This window comes from Talpa occidentalis, unplaced genomic scaffold (assembly GCF_014898055.3).
Source record: "Talpa occidentalis isolate TD23 unplaced genomic scaffold, MPIMG_talOcc4v2.1 talOcc4.12, whole genome shotgun sequence".
NCBI lineage: Eukaryota > Metazoa > Chordata > Mammalia > Eulipotyphla > Talpidae > Talpa > Talpa occidentalis.
In genome coordinates this window covers 78,573,379-78,588,956 of record NW_023601212.1, presented here as the reverse complement: position 1 = coordinate 78,588,956, position 15,578 = coordinate 78,573,379, and the positions used below count along the sequence as shown (strand labels likewise).

At 52.2% G+C, this 15,578-nt stretch overlaps 1 protein-coding gene and 1 long non-coding RNA gene across 3 annotated transcripts; one reads left to right on the top strand and one right to left on the bottom strand.

Annotated features, from left to right (window-relative positions):
- Positions 1 to 8,791: 8,791 nt before the first annotated feature.
- LOC119241514 (uncharacterized) lies at positions 8,792 to 9,711 on the top strand. Its single transcript, XR_005124331.2, has 4 exons — positions 8,792 to 8,844; positions 8,990 to 9,084; positions 9,295 to 9,415; positions 9,497 to 9,711. It is a non-coding gene; the product is annotated as an uncharacterized LOC119241514 (long non-coding RNA).
- Positions 9,119 to 12,036, bottom strand: ABHD11 (abhydrolase domain containing 11). 2 transcript variants are annotated; one of them, XM_037506822.2, is made up of 6 exons: positions 11,902 to 12,036; positions 11,602 to 11,737; positions 10,776 to 10,949; positions 10,451 to 10,621; positions 10,160 to 10,341; positions 9,124 to 9,942 (listed from the first exon to the last, which is right to left on the bottom strand). In XM_037506822.2, exons 1-6 carry the CDS (start codon positions 12,018 to 12,020, stop codon positions 9,810 to 9,812), a joined length of 915 nt encoding a protein of 304 aa, XP_037362719.1. In that variant the 5' UTR covers positions 12,021 to 12,036; the 3' UTR covers positions 9,124 to 9,809. The 2 variants fall into 2 exon arrangements, with proteins under 2 accessions (XP_037362720.1, XP_037362719.1); XM_037506823.2 differs by lacking the exon at positions 10,451 to 10,621 and having other exon boundaries at positions 9,119 to 9,942.
- Between the last annotated feature and the right edge of the window lie 3,542 nt (positions 12,037 to 15,578).

Here is a 15,578-nt window from a genome sequence, read left to right as displayed (position 1 = left end):
CCAAAACTCTCCAGAGTTCCTTCCAGGCTCTGAGCCCCAGCGCTTCCCACTTTGCCCCACCTGGGCCAGACTCAGGCTCTGATGCTCTCGTTCCCCAGGGTTTCTCAGCGCAGGGGTCTGATGCTGTTTGATCACTCCTTTCCCTCAGTTTCCACTCCTAGCAGGATGCAGGAACCCTTCCATTTTTAGGAAGGGAGAACTAAGTTAGTGCCCCATGGCTGACCCCTTCCGCTGCATCCTCAGCTCTGAGTTCCCACCCCCAGGCCTGAGGTCCTGTTTCCTCTCCAGAAGCTGGGGATAGCTAAGTCTGGGGTGCAGCTCCCTATTGCACTAATGGGAAGATTGTAGCAAGTGCTCAGAGGACTGGGGGCAGGGGCTAGTTAGCAGCTCATGTTCCTTTTCTGGTTCCTGCCAGCATCTTGTTGGGACCACAGTCATACCCCCACCACCCCAGCTGTCCCCTCTGTGTCCTGGCCCAGACCCTCTTGACCTTAGCCAAGCACTCTCCTTTATCTTCACTGAGGCTGCCAAGGTGTTGCCCTGGAGCTGGGCCAGCCCCCTGTTGCCCAGTCTGTCCAGGGCTGGCGCTTCTCCCAGATTGTGGGCACAGGTTAGCCTGCTGGCAGCCAGCTTGGAGACATTGTTCTATCGGCCCCTTCCCTAGAAAATCTGGCCTGAGACTAGCTCAGATGTCACTTGGCCTGTGATATAGCCACACCCCTTCTTGTGGTCCAGACCTCAGCTTTGGGTAAACCACAGAGCGAGCATTGGGGGTGCCCCATACAACAAATGAGAAACCAAACTCACCTGCTAGAGTGACTTGCCCTGAGTTACAGGGGATGAATGGCAGGGAAGGTGTTACCTGACTCTTGGTCCAAACAGGTCCCCTGTGCAGGGTGGTTCAGTGAGGTGGGTCATGGGTGTAGCCCTAGAGCCCAGTGTCTGGCCCTGTGGGGAGAGGGCAAAAAGGGGAACACAACTTCTGCCTCAGGGATCCTCAGTGTCACACCAAGTGTCACTTACTGAGATGCATATTAAATGGTAGCATGAAAAATAAATTTAAAAGTGAATGTGTGCCCCTCACCTTAACCTCTGCTTCTCTACTATGTCTAATATGTCTTACACTCATTTGGTTATTCATCAAACATTACCTGGGACACAGTGTACTGTTCTGCACTTAGGGTGCACCTAGCATCGTGCAAAGATAGATACAACTTTAACGTGTGAAGCATTCAGGGTAGCTTCCCAGAGGTGATGACATTGGAGCCAGATGTTGGAGGGGTGGGGTTGCAGCACAACATGATACAGGTTTTCTGGACAAACAAAGGAGTGTGGATGTGGGTGGTGTAGCATTTGGAGAACCCCAGGAGCCTGCTGTGGTGCTCAGGTGAGTGTGGGTGGGAGATGAGATTGGTGGGGTGGCCTTGAATGTTAAACATTGTGTAAACAAGGGGTAGACCATTGAGGGGGTGAGACTTCATTCCTTTAATCAAAAAGTATTATTTGAGCATCTACTATGTACTGACAGTTTACAGAGACATGGCAGAAAATAAGACGGACACAAGTTCTTACTCTCATGGAGTCCACATTCCAGTAGAGGAAAGCGATGACAACAAAATAATGTATATAATGGTGATACTATGCTATGGAGAAGAAAAAGTAAGAACCGTTCATGCTGGGTTTGAGATGGGGGAATCCCAATTTTAAATTAGATGGTCTGGGAGGTCCTTGTTAAGGAGGTGGCATGCAATCAAATATCTGGAGAAAGTGAGGAAATGAGCCTTATAGGTCTCTGTGTGAAAAAGAATCTGGACAGAGGAACATCAAATGGAAAGACTATGAGCAGGAAGTAGCCTGCCATGTGGGGAGAAACAGCAAGGAGGTAGGATGCCTGGAGCACAGTGGGTGAGGAGTTGCTCAGGGAAGTCGAGGGAGGGACCTTGGAAGTGACTACATACCCTCTGGTTTTTACTCTGAGTGGGATGGGAGCCACAGAGGGTTATGTGTAGAGGAGGAACATGATCCATCTTAGGCCTTCACAGGATTGCTCTGATTGCTGGGTGGAGAATAAGTTGAAAGGGACATAGGAGGAAGCAGGGCTATAACCTAGGAAGCCATGGAAATAATGCAGGAAATTGGGACAAAGGTGAGCGTGATGGTGGTGATAAGGAGTAATATTCTGGATACATTTTAAAGATGGAGTCAACTGAGAGAGAAGAATCCAGGATGATAAGGATCTGGACAGGGCTGCCATTTACAAGGGTAGGGGAAGAGCTGAAGAAGCCAGCTGAGGGAGCAGTAAATCAAGCTTTGGGGCTTGGACCTATTAAGTTTGAGTTGGCCATTAGATAATCCCAATGGAGGGAGCAAGTAGGCCCTGTCCATTGAGTCTGGGATTCAGGAGAGAGGTCCAGGCTGAATGCAGTCAGCATAGAAAGAGGCCTTCACAGCAGGGTGGAATATAGCTGGAAGTCTACCCCAATGTCCAGGAAACAGGCCATGGTTATCTGAACAAAAACAGGACCCACTGCGCTGGGGAGAATGCCAGAGACATTCAAGAGATTTATTTAATATTATTATAACCTTGGATCAATTGTAAAAAGAATATGTTTATTGTAAAACACTTAAAAAATAATAGCTATTATGAACTAGAAGCAATGTCCTGGTGACTGGCCATGTGCAGAGGTGAGCAGAACTGACGGCTCCTCAGCTTCTGGAATGACCCCAGGAGGCGGAGGCCAGGAGGCAACAAGGGTGGAGTTCAGACTAGGACAAGTAGCATTTGAAGTACCTGCCCCAAAATCCAGAGAAGACACGCAGACAGTTGATAAGTTAATGTGCAATACTGGCTGGAGACTTGGGAGGCAGGGCTAATCTGGCTTGAGAAATTGTGAGCCATAATGCAGGGAGTGTGTGTGTGCATTTGTGTAGTGTGTGCACACATGTGTGCGCACTTGTGCATCTATGGGAGAAGAAACAAAGGCTGAAGAGGGAACAGAAATGTTCCCTGACAGGTTAGGGATGGGCGGAGTCTGAGGAGCCAGAAACTTGGATGGCAGGGGTGGAAATAGAAACTTCTGCATGAGATTCTGTGGGTCCCCAGAGGAGTCAACGGCTGGGATTACGGATCATTTCACAGACCCCAGTACTAAGCTGAGCCTGCCCGGGCCTTCACATCAAACCCACCCCAACTCTCTGGTACAGGTAATTCATGGACATTAGTCCAGACCAATGTTTTGTGAAATCCTGTCCCCACACCAGTCAAAAGGGCATCGCTGTGCTCCAATATTGATGTTCTGTTTCCCCCACCTCATTCAGGGCAATGAGATTTCCCTATTGGCCTAGGGGAGGGTTGTGATAGTCCAACATGGCTATCCCTGTCCTTTGTGGTGGGGCCCTGCATCATCTCTTGGAGGCCACCTTCCCCCCCACCCTGAGGGCTGCTACAGTACCCACTCCACTCTCCACACTGGGATCTCTTACCTACCTCCCTGCTTCTTTTTCCATTCCCAGGCACCCAAACAATGGCTGCTAGTCCTTCCCTTCTAGATGGCACCGCCCCTCAAACATAAGTTTTGAGCTCTTTTGTGTGGTCCTGCCAAGATCCATATTTATCCTGATTGTAGCACATACTGTCCTGTGTGGATAGTCTGTGCTAGGTGTCTGTCCAGGCATGGACTGGGGTCATGTTCTCGTCGATTCTCCAAAGCTGGCACAGAAAGTGTGTTTGTGGAGTGGCATGCTTGAATGAATAGTGTTCCTATAGGGGAGCACTGGGGAAAAAGCTGGTCACTGGGGAGCTCCCAAAGCCCCTAAGGGCAGTTCGGGGTTTCATCTAGTGCGGAAGGATGAAGTGGAGCCATTGTCCACTGGATCCCTCATATTGGGAACTGCTGCCACCTGCTGGATGATGCTGGTGTTGCCTTGTCAATGCCAGCCCAATCCAGCACATGTGTGCCCAGGTTGGGAGGAGGACAGTCACCAACTGTCCTCCTGAACCTCTCAGGCTGATGAAGAGACACTTGAAATTGATGAGCCAATCATGGGGAAATACAGGGGTTGTGGGGCTATAAGGATCTGGAGGAGGAAGTTTTTGTGGGATTCAGGAACAGAACTGTTCCTGGACAGAGTTGTAGGGGGTGCAGGGCAGGAAGCAGCAGCAGGAAGGACCCAGACTCCATGGCTGGGTTGTGTGTGTGTGTGTTTGACTGTCTCCCATCGTTGCTTTCTTGGATGTGGCAGGCTTATTTCCTTTCCTTCCTCTCCTGAGAAGTCTGGCCTGATCTATGGTTGTACAAAGCACTGACCATTATGTGAGGCACCTGATTTAACCCTCACTGTTACCCTGTGGGGACACTCTCCACTAATTCACTTTACAGAAGAGAATGATGAGGCTCAGCCAGGTCAACATAAACAAGTCATGAGGGTTGGGTGACACCATCTGTAAACTGCTCAGCCCTACAAATCCCTGTTGTTTTGACCACAAAGCCCAGCCCCCTGGCCAGCTAACAACTCTCCTACCCCAGCCCAGCCTGTTATCAGTCTGTAATCACCTTCCAGCTCAGCCTGCAGGCCTGCTCCTAGCCATCTGGGGGAGCAGGGGAGGAAGATGTGGGCATGTGCCCCATACGTGGGCAGCTGGGGAAGTTTGAGGTAGGACTTTGTTCTGGAATTCACTATATGCCTGAATAGGAAGTTATTTCCTCCTTTTCCCAATGAAAAGATTCAAAGAAAAAAATGTGGTGTCATCGGGCCTCCCTGGTGGTACAAGGGGTGAAGTCTCAGCACTATGAAGCTAACATTAGCCTCTGCAGCACAAGTTCGATCCCTGGCCAGGGAGCTAACCCACGTGGTGCAGCAGACCTCTCCTGACTCGCCCGCTGCTCCCCTCAGCAGTGTATTTCAGTAGATCTGCCTGTTCTGCTCCCCACTCTCTCTGGTGAATCCTCTCACCCACCACACCTCTGGCCTGTACCCCAGTTCTTGTGTGCATAAATAATCTTTTTTTAAAAATGTGTCCTCATCTTCTAAGTTTAAGGATGCATGAAAAAAATCAACTGCCTACATGTTATATCTCATTAAAATATTTAAAATCACATATTTGTAAGAATAATTTTGAAACAATTCTTTTCCACTCTCGTGGTTTGTGAGTTTACTCAAATCCTTCACTTGTATTTCTGCCTTGTCAGATGTCACATGTCACACTAGCCCCTCCTTTGCGTTCACTAATAGTTTTCTCAAACATGTCATCTTTGGTTTTGCTTGGAAATACAACACTTTTAGAATTCATGAATGCTTCTCTGGTGGGACATACTCTTCATAAGAATGGTTGTTTTTCATCTGAGTGGTGTGTTAGTATTTGTGATCTCCTAGGAGTTAAGCACAGAATTATATAAAACAGCAAGTCCCTGGTCCTTCCGCATTCTGTTTCCAGCTTAATTTTTCCCCATAGTAATTCTCACCATTGGATACACTCGCTCATTTATTGTCTGTCTCCCCTCACTAGAATGAGCTCCATGACATCAGGGAGTCTTGTCTGCCTATTTTATATCCATAACTTGGAAACATATTTGGAACACAGTAGGTGCTCAATAAATATTCATGGAATGGACGGATGACTGGAAAGCTTTTAGGAATGTTTCTTAGCCCAGTAAGAGCCAGGGCCGCACATGAAGTTGGCTTTGGAGTAGGAGCAGGAAGGCAGCCCTGCAGGAAGAAACCATGTACGGGGGTCATCAAAGTCAGGGGAACCCAGTTGTTTGGGGGGCTAGAGATATACGGGGGGTGGTAAACAAGTTACGAAATATATTGAAGACAACTGGGGGAAAGGCGTAAAAGAATGGAAAAGGTCCTTCCCAGGGGGAATCAAGGAGGCATTCTAAGTCCTCATACTAAAATTTAAGGTCTATGTAGAAACTTTTTTTCCCATACATGCAAACTATATTAGCTAGGGTTCTCCAGAGAACCAGAACCAGCAGAAGGGATTTAATATGAGGAATTGACTCACGTGATTATGGAAACTGAGACGTCCCATGATCTACTATCTGCAAGCTGGACACCAGGAAAGCCAGGGGTGTAGTTCTGGTTGACTTCTAAAGCCCTTCCGACCAGGAACCCCAATAGCGTAAGTGCCGATCGGAGGACAGAAGATGACTGATGTCCCAGCTCCTGCAGTCAAGAAGAGAGCCTTCAACTCTTTCTCTGTCTTCTTGCTCTGTTTGGGTCCTCAGTTGGTTGGATGGCATCCACTTGCATGGGAAGGGCCATCTGCTTTACTCAATCCACCAAGATAAATGTTGTTCTCTTCCCGAATTACCCTCACCGGCACACCCAGAAATAACGTCAATCAGATATCGGGCATTTTGTGGCCCAGCCAAGTTGACTATAAAAGAAGCCATCTCGAAGATAAAGGAATAAAGTAGATGTTCATGTGTATGCTTCTCTCTGTGTGTGTGTGATGAATGTGTGTATCCTGAGTGAAGTTTGGAGATTACCCCTAATTGCAATAACTATATCTAACAACTAGATTTTGGTTTCTAAATACTATTCCTCGCCAAGAAAAGCAAAAACCAAAATCCAGGTATTCTTACAGAAATAGGTAATTCTAAGACTAGGGCTGTGCAAACAAGATGAGCCTGGAATATCTTGTTGAATCAGGAAGAAGTGTTCAAAGAAAGACAGGCCACATTAAAATGGTAAGAGGGGCCTCCCTCGTGGCGCAGGGGTTGAAGTCTCAGTGCTATCAAGCTTTTGCCAGCCTCTGTGGCAGGAGTTTGAGTTCAATCCCCGATCCCAGCCTAAGAGCTGACCCACATGGCGCAGCAGAACTCTCCTGTCTTGCCTGCTGCTCCCCTCAGCAGTGTATTTCAGTAGATCCACCTGTTCTGCTCCCTTCTCTGCCTCTGGTGAATCCTCTCACCCCCCCATACCTCTGGTCTACACCTCAGTTCTTTTATGCATAAATAAATAAAATACATCTTAAAAGAAAATTAAAATGGTAAGAAGTAAGATAGGGGCATCCTGACTAAACCTGGGGCAATTTGCACATCAAAATAACAATGGGTGATAATCCAGTCAATAAAGTAGGAAACCATGAACCCATCTGAAACATACATATGTGAGTAAATTAATAGCAAAGAGAATGTTCTTCTTTACAATAGAATGCCAACTAGAAGGGATGAAACTGCGAACCATGGTAGTGATGGGGCAAGGAGCATCAATGGATGCCAAAACCCATGGATAAAGCAGTTTTATAGTCTCAAAATACCTTCCTTCCCTCATGATCAAGTGATTGACATTAATACCATCGTTCCCATTTATATGAGAAGATTACACGGCATTTCTCTATTTCTGCCCAAAATGCACACTGGTGGGCTAATCAGGACAGATTGGATAAACCCAAATTGAAGGACAGTCTACAAAATAACTTCCCTGTAATCTTCAACAACTTCAAGGTCATGCAACTCAAAGGAAGTCTGCAAATTATTCTAAATGGAGAGACCAGAGGAATGTGACAACTGGGTACTGTGTTTGACAACATATTCAATTTTTTTTAACCTTAAAAGGATTTTTTTTTTAAGACTCTGAAGAACAGTTTGAAATTGTTTCAAAACAAATAGTAAAAATAATGCCTGGTGAATGTTAGTCCTTCTCTTGGTGGATTCCTGCCAAACTGCAGGATTCATCTTGGGCAAGCTTCTGTGGAAGCCCTTTTAGCTGACTGGGTGTGAAGGGTGCCTTTGCGGCCCCACTGCCCCGGGACCCTGCCGGAGGTTTGTATCGGTGCGTCATCCCTGCAAGTCCTGGAGCTCCCTGAGAGCAGAGGTCCTGTCTGGATCTCCCAAAATACATGGAGTGAACAAAAAGTCATGTTTGGGGTACAGCTCAATCCCCCCTCTTCACCTGGGGTTCAGCCACAGAAACTGCCCAGTCAGGCTGTTGGAGGCACCCCTGGCTGAGGGAGGCCCAGGGCAACCAGGAGTCATCGCTGCAGAGGGTGTTCTGGGGGTGCTGGAGGAAGTATTACTGTTTAGGGCTAAGTTGAGGACCTAGTCCCCAAGGCATAGCCTTGCTAACAGGCTTCTCTAGAAGGAAAATTCCCTTTAACACTTGTAATGTCATTGGACACTCCCTGATCACTTTGAGGGAGGTGTGGGATGCCCAGACCATAACCTCCCCTGCCAAAGCGCGGCAGACTCACTCACATTCAAGGATCAGAATATTGGGGATAGTGGAAGAATAAAGAGTATTGCTTAGGAAGATGGACATTGACAATGAGTAATTTGTCGGTAAACTTTTCCCTTCTGTTTTCTGCTGTTTCATGTCTGGATGATGCCATTCAAGGTACTAACTCTACACAAGAGGAGGCTGAGGCGCCTGCATCTCTCAAGCATGGAAGCTGTTCTGATGGGCCCCTTCTCATCTCCTGATGAGTGGCGCGCCCCCTTGTGGTGAGGAACGTACAGGGACCGACAAGAAGGCTCTGAGGAAGGGCTGGCAGTTTCCATGGAGGGAGGCAGAAGAGCGGCCACCCACAGGGGGTGGGGCCTGGCAATGAGCGCCTTGCTGCGAAGAAGGGCAAAGTGCATGTCCTCCACCTGCCCCACCCTGCTGACAGGCCACCCACTCTGTCTGGGGCCCTTAAGGGGTAAGTGTCCTTCTGAACCAATCTCTTTCCTGGGGGATCAGGTTCTTCCTTGGGGAGTTCTTCCTTGGGGGGCCAAACACCTCAAAGTGTTTGAGCAGAGAGGTGCCCTCTTCTACTTGCTTTTATCCCAGGCAGGGACTACAACTGCCACCGCCTCATCACGGCACAGTTCATGAGACTGGAACTCTAGGGGACAGGTACAGAAAGTCTCAGACACTGCCCCTACTGATATCACTATTAGAGTCAAAGGGGTAGGGAGGGGAAGTCCAGGGTGGGGCACCTCCTCCAGGTGAGCCCTAGATGATTTCTGCTCACTCTTCTCTCTTCTTGTCACTACAACAGACCCCAGAATCCCAAGTGGCTGGAGCACTGGGGGACACCCGGAGAGAGCTCTCACTGGACCAAGTCCTCCAGGAACGAGATGAAGCCATTGCCAAGTGAGAGGCAGCTGCTTTAGGGGTGGGGTGGGAGGGCAGTGGTGGCCCACCCTCACGAGCCTGTCTTGCTGAGGGGGGAGGGGCCCCGGAAGGAGAGCCACACAAGCACTCACTGAAACAAGGCAGGGGCTTGGCAGCACTTGCCACCCCCAGGGCCCATGACCAGATTGCAGGGCCGGAGCCTCAGGCTGCTCTCCTGACCACCTGCAGGAAACGAGCAGTGGAGGCTGAGCTGGAGACCTGCAGAGCCAAGTTGCGAGCTGTGGAGGCCCAGCTGCTGGAGGTCTTGGAGGAGAAACTGAGACTGAGGCAGGAGGTGGAGGCCTGGGAGGTAGGGTGGGTATGCCCGCCAGGCTGGGAGGCACGGGCAATGGGTATAGGGTCAGCCCTGAACCTGCTCTCCTGCCCCCAGGAAGACATGCAGCAGCTGGTGAGGCGGCAGGTGGACAGTCAGCTTCAAAGAGAGTCCAGGAGCAGTATGAGAGCCCCCGTGAACCCCGGAGCTGCCAGGGACCCCTGGTATCGATTCTCCCAGGGTCACTGGCGGTGACAGAGCTTAGCCCAGGACCTTGGGAGCAGTGTCTTTATTCATTAAAGCAGGAGGTGTGACAACCTCTGCAGCCTTGTGCCCTCTCAGTGCCTGCCTGAGTGCTTCTGTGCAGAATTGTGGAGCAGGCCACAGAGCCTTGAAGCCTGGGGTTCTGGACCCCCTTCTTGCCAGCAACTCAGGCCAGGAAGCCTCGGATGGCAGCCATGAAGTCCTGCGGGCGGTCAGCATGGATCCAGTGGCCAGCGTCAGGCACTGTCTGCATCTGGGCCCGAGGGAAGAGCCGCCTAATCTCAGGGTGGTGGCAGGCACTGTCCACCGAAGAGAAGGTGCCGAGAAGGATGAAAGTGGGTAGACAGGGAGAGAACCAGCAGCGGAAGCAGAGTGGGAAAAGATGGAGAATCACGTGAACCCACATGCCACAGTGGTGTTTCCCAGATCTTGGGCACTCCCTGCCCACACCCAAGCCCTCCCCACGGCAGTCTCCCCAAGACTGCCCTTTCCGCCCGCCCGTGCAGCTTGGCTTACCGCACAAATTGAGAATTTCCGCCTAGGAGGAAGAGGGTTGGCCCAGGGTAGGATTCCTGTTGTGGTGGGAAGGCCATGATCTTGTCCATGTGCTGGGTCAAGGCATCCAAGTTCACCCTCCACACGAAGCGCCCATTCACCTCTACCAAGTTGGTGAGCAGGAACTGCCGCACAGATATGTCCTGTGGGGCAGATACGTCCAGCTGGGGGGGTTCCCTGTGAGGGTGGGGCCCTCACTCTTCCCTTAACAGGTCCTAGAGTGCAATACCATCCAGGGATCTGGGAGCATACCTCGATAACAGGCCTGAGCTGCTCATCGGCCAGTTTGCGGGCTGAGGAGCGGGGCACCTCATCTGGGATGTCTACGGCTCTCATAGCTGCCATGTAGTTTGGGAAGTCTGAGACGGATGTAGTCTCCACTGGACTGATGTCCACAGCAATCAGACGTTCCACCATCTCTGGCTATGGAAGAGAACTGGACTGGGGGCCAGCCTCAGGGCAGGCACGGTGGGTTTCAGGCATAGTTCCCAGATCTTGAACCTGGCCATCCACGGCTTGTGCTGAGCACTCAGGGTCTATACTGGATGAGGGGAAACTCTGGATAGGGGTGGCTCACCCTCTGTAGTGCTAGCAGCATGGCTGTCTTGCCTCCCATGCTGTGACCAACGAGGACAGAGGGTACCAGGCCGAGCTGGGGCAAGAGGTCTTGCAGATCCTGGCTCATGGCCTCATAGCTCATGTCTGGGCTGTGGGGGCTGTCACCATGGTTTCGAGCATCCACTGTCAGCACCTGGGGAGTGGAGGGTGGAGGAAGTGGGTAGCACTGACATCCATATTCAGGGCTTAGATAGCCTGGCAGGCTTGCAGGTACAGGTGGGTGGAGAGTTTGGGGCGAGATCCTGAAGTGTAAGAAGGGCCTGGGTGGTGAAAAGGCCCAGTTTTGAGATCTAGGAGGCCCAAATGAAGAACCCAGGTCCACTGTGCCAGAGAAGATAAGGCCTTAGGAGTATGCTTACATTTCTAAAGGTCTGGCCTGGCTGGGTGGCAACCCCAACTGGATAACAGGCCTGAGCTGCTCTAACATTTGGAGCACAGAATATCTAACAGCTGGAACACAGAAAGATGGGTCCCTGTAAGAGGTAGCAAGCCCTCTGTCATCTCTGGTGAACAAACTGGGGCTGTTCGTGGGAGGGTGAGTGTTCAGGAACAGGACAGCCACGCTTAGCTTAATGTGGAGCACGCAAATGGAGATCTTTAACACGGATGACGGGTGGAAACATGCGTAAATGTTAGTCTGGGGGCCCCCTTGCTGCTCAGAGACACCAGGCTCTCCTCAAGGGGGACCCAGAAGTGGGAGCGGGGAAGCGGGCCCCGCCGAGCCTCCTCCTCCGCGCCCGCCCAGAGGCCGCCTCCCGCCGGACCCGCCTCTCCCGGAAGCTCACTCTCCGGCCTGTCTGCTGGGCGAGCGCCTTGGCGATGGAGTTAAAGTTGGTTTTGCTGCCGAAGAGCCCGTGCAGAAAGACGAGGGCAGGGGAGGCCGTCTCCCCGTCCAGAAGCCTGTAGGAGAGCGGCACCGGCCTGGCGGGAGCAACGGGATGGGGAAGGGTCTGAGCCACGGCAGGGAACGGGCTGGGGGCGTGGCCGGGGGCGGGGCCGAGCGGAGGGGCGGGGCCGCCGACGCCGGGCCTGAGCTGGTGGGGGACGAGCGAAGGACGGCTTCCCACGGGGCGCCCTTGACTGACCTCAGCTGTGCGCCGCCTCGGCCGCTGCTGCTGCGTGCGACGGGCACCTTGGCGAGGCTGGGGCTGGAGGACCCGAGCCCCCTGTGGGGGAGCCTCCAGGAGCGGGCCCCGCGGAGCATGCCCGCGAGTCGCTACCCCACGCGGGCCTCGTCTGTCCCCTCGCTCCGCCTCCCGCCTTCGGTAGAGCCCCGCCTAGTTCCGACTGGGGCTCCGCCCTCTCCCCGCCCCTACCGCGGCACTTCCGCCTTCGGTCTCAGGCCCTTACGTAATGCCCGAGACCGGTCCGTTCCCAGGCGCGCCCCTTACGCCATTACGTAATCTCTGCAGCACCGCGGCGCGGGCGAGGCCAGCTCCCCGCCAGCCCCGGGGCGGAGCTTCCCACGTCCATGTCCCGTACCCGGCAAAGCCTTGCCCCGCCCCTTCCGGCGCTGAATCCTGGCGGGGAGTTGGGGACCTATGGCTTGGGACCCCGGTCCACTAGGGTTGGCCTAGGTTTTGGGGCGCGAGTCCTGCGGAGCCGTAGCGCAGATTCTTGGCAGCCTAGGAGGCCCTGCTGTGGCCCACGCCCGGCCACACACCTGGCCTGCTCCTCTGCGCCTCAAGCACTGCTTTGGGTGGGTGCCACTTTCCGTGCTGCGCGCGGGCGGGGAAGAGTGGCGCCAGGAGTGGCTCCAGTTGTTGGGGAGCCGGCTTGGAGGCACCGCGCTCCACACCCGTGGGCCCAGGCAGACCAAACGAAGCACCTCTGACGCACCCTGAAGTTGTCAGCTCTAGGAATAGAGCTAGGAGGGACTCTAGAGGTCATCTCCAGCCGCCCCCAGCCCCCACCATTTTACGGGTGGGAAAACTGAGGCAAATCATTTCTACAAGAGGCAGAACCGGAACCATTGTCTGATCTGCCATTCGTGTTGGGAGTCAAGGTGAATCAAACCCAGCTGCGTGTTGATACCAATGGGGGCATTTTGGGAGTGAGCTGAAATGGCTCCTACCCCCCACCCCCATTAACCTTTGGAGAAAATAAACTATCCTCCCACCTCCAGAATCAGCATAGCCCACAGGGAAATCCCCTTCCTTTGAACCCTGACCTGCAGCCGTCTTCTCCCCCCAAGTCTGATGGTGGTGGCATTCTCGGGGCTCAGCTGGCTTCTACTGCAGTCCATCCTTCAGCAGGTGCAAAAGTAGCTGCTCTTTCTATAATATTCCCCTGCTCAGAAACTTTTAGGGATTCCCCAGTGCGAAAGTAGAGAGCTGAAATAGCACTTCAAGCCAGTACTCTCCAGTCTGATCTCACCTACCTTTCCACCCATGCTCCCCATTCTCTTCTTCCCCAACCAGGAACTTGGAGGATCACACTGCACACCTCCCTTTACGTCTTTCCCCCCTCCACTCCCCTGCTGTGATGTTGGGTCCACCTTCCAGGTATCTAGTTACCTGAACATAATCGCCACCTCTTCTTTAAACCTTACCAGATTTCCCCAGTTGAAACCAATTTCTTTTACCCCATATTCTCAAAGCAGGTGTGAGAGTCTACAGTATAGTGTTAAAGAACTGGCTTGCTCATGCCACAGTAGGCTGAGGAATCCTGGAGGGCAGACACCATGTTCATCTGGTGCAAAGTACAATAGTAATTTTAGTGAATGATCATGGATAAATCCAGGGCTCTAGCTGAGACTTAGGTGAAGGTTCAACTTGTGGCTGGGTCAGTGCCCTCTCCTGGAGATGCCATCTGGATCTGCCAGGTCATATTGGCCTCTTCCTAACCAACTTAGGGCAGGCCTGATGGAGTCAGGACTAGTAAGATGATTTCTCACTCCAGCACCTAATAAACACCTGGCCTTTTTATTAGGCTCCCATCTTGAGTCAATCTGGGGACTGGAAACTGTTTTGCTCTAGTATGAGCAGAGCTCTAAGGTCACTGGGGACTCTAAACACACCAGGTGGTATGATCATTTCTTGCCAGGATAGTCATTAAGGGCTTAATGAGGACATCTGAGCTCTGGGTAGGGGTCAGTCCCAGGTCTGGAAGGGGTCCTTGGAGGAGACAATCAAGCAGGGTGTTTTTTCTAGACTTGGTGGCTGAAGGGAAAGGGGGTTGACTAATGTTAGTGATTCAGAAGGCTAGTATTTTAAAAAAATGGTTTCAAAAATGGTTCCCTCCCCCGCCCCACAACAGGAGCCTACAGTTTAGCCCATTACCTGAACCTGACATAACTCTTGACCACCTGCCTGGGAACCAGAGCCCTAGGGGCCTAAGCAGACTTGAGACTTCCTGAATCCTGGGCCTCAGCCCATGTCCTGGATGGTTAGGGCCAGCCCGCAAGCAGAAAAACCAGTCAGTTTGGGGTTTCCATTTGAACATTCCAGAGAAAGTGGTGGGGCTAGGAGAGGGGTTGTTTCTGCCTGGAAAGGACTCTGGTAAAAGTGGGTTGGGGAGTGGACAACTTTGGGGGCTGCCCACCCCTCCCTGACTTGCTAGAACTGAGCTGGTAGACTTGCTGTGGGTTGAAGAGAGTGTCCCTCTTGAGGTGTGTTGCGGTGTTGGAGGGGAGGCCTTCTGGACCCCCTGATATGCAAAGATGGATACGGAGGGAGAAACAGTGCAGAATGAGAACTGGCTGCTTGTTTCCATGTTCCCAGCAGTCTGGCATTCCTGAGAAGAGGAAGGTATTTTATCATCCTCATTTTACTGCTGAGAAAATGGAGAGCGAGAAGTAAGGCGAGGCAGCTCCAAATCACTCAGCCAGTTCCTTCCCGCCCTGTGGTGACTCTTAGTGCAGTGTTCTGTGTTTTGTCACTGCCCTCCTGGCCAGGGACCCAGGGGTGAAGGGGTGTGGCTGCGGTGGCAGGGACTCTGTGCCCCGGTGGCGGTGGCATTGAAAGGGTTAAGGCAGGGAGGAGGCGGGTGTCCGTAACTGCACCTGGCTCAGTATCGGTCACGTGGCTAGGGTTTCACCTGCCCCGCTGAGCAGGGACAATCCGGCTGCTTGTTCCTCAGTTGGTCGCCATGGTGACAGGAGTGTGCCATGGGAGGTCACCAGGGCAAATTCCTGCCAACCTGCTGGGTGGGGCAAGAGTGTCAGTAGTGTGGGGGCCTGACCAGGGCCCCAGGAAGACCCCGCCTGGGATTTCTCTATGAGTTCCCTCCCAGCCTCCTCCCATCCTGTCCCTCTGCCTGCCCCCTACCCCAGCCCCGCTTCTCCTCAGATTTTAAACCTGAGTTTCTGAAGCTGCCAGGACTCTCATATACATTGTTTTGTTTAATCCGCACAGCAGCCTTTCCCACGTGGGCATGGCAACCCACTCTGGGCGTCCCCCAGACTTACTGAGCACTCAGAACATTTACTCCTTCCTTCTTTCAACAATCAACAGACCCTTAGAACCTCTTCGACCTGTTTCTAGACACAGCTTTAAAACAAAACAACAAACTCATAAACTACACAACAGTGGGTAGTGTGGAGTATTTATTTTCTTGAGGTCGGGGAGGCCCCTGGGAGCATTGATAGAGGTGGGGATTGGGAGTGATCACCCTGGGGCCCTCTCTGCCACTTCCTGGCCTCACCTGCTGTTCCTCCCCTCCAAGCTTCCACTAGGCACAAAGATCCTTCATCTCCTGCTCATATCTACTCACTCCTCTGTTCTAGAATCTCCGAGAGGTGCTGCTAACAGCACTGCTAATC

Excerpts from the sequence above, each read along its gene's own strand:
- ABHD11 (XM_037506822.2), bottom strand. The coding sequence starts at position 12,020 with ATGCTCCGCGGGGCCCGCTCCTGGAGGCTCCCCCACAGGGGGCTCGGG. Across the intron at positions 11,738-11,901 it reads CGAGGCGGCGCACAGCTGAG|GCCGGTGCCGCTCTCCTACA; the intron begins GTCAGTCAAGGG and ends TGCTCCCGCCAG. Across the intron at positions 10,622-10,775 it reads TGCTGCTAGCACTACAGAGG|CCAGAGATGGTGGAACGTCT; the intron begins GTGAGCCACCCC and ends TCTCTTCCATAG.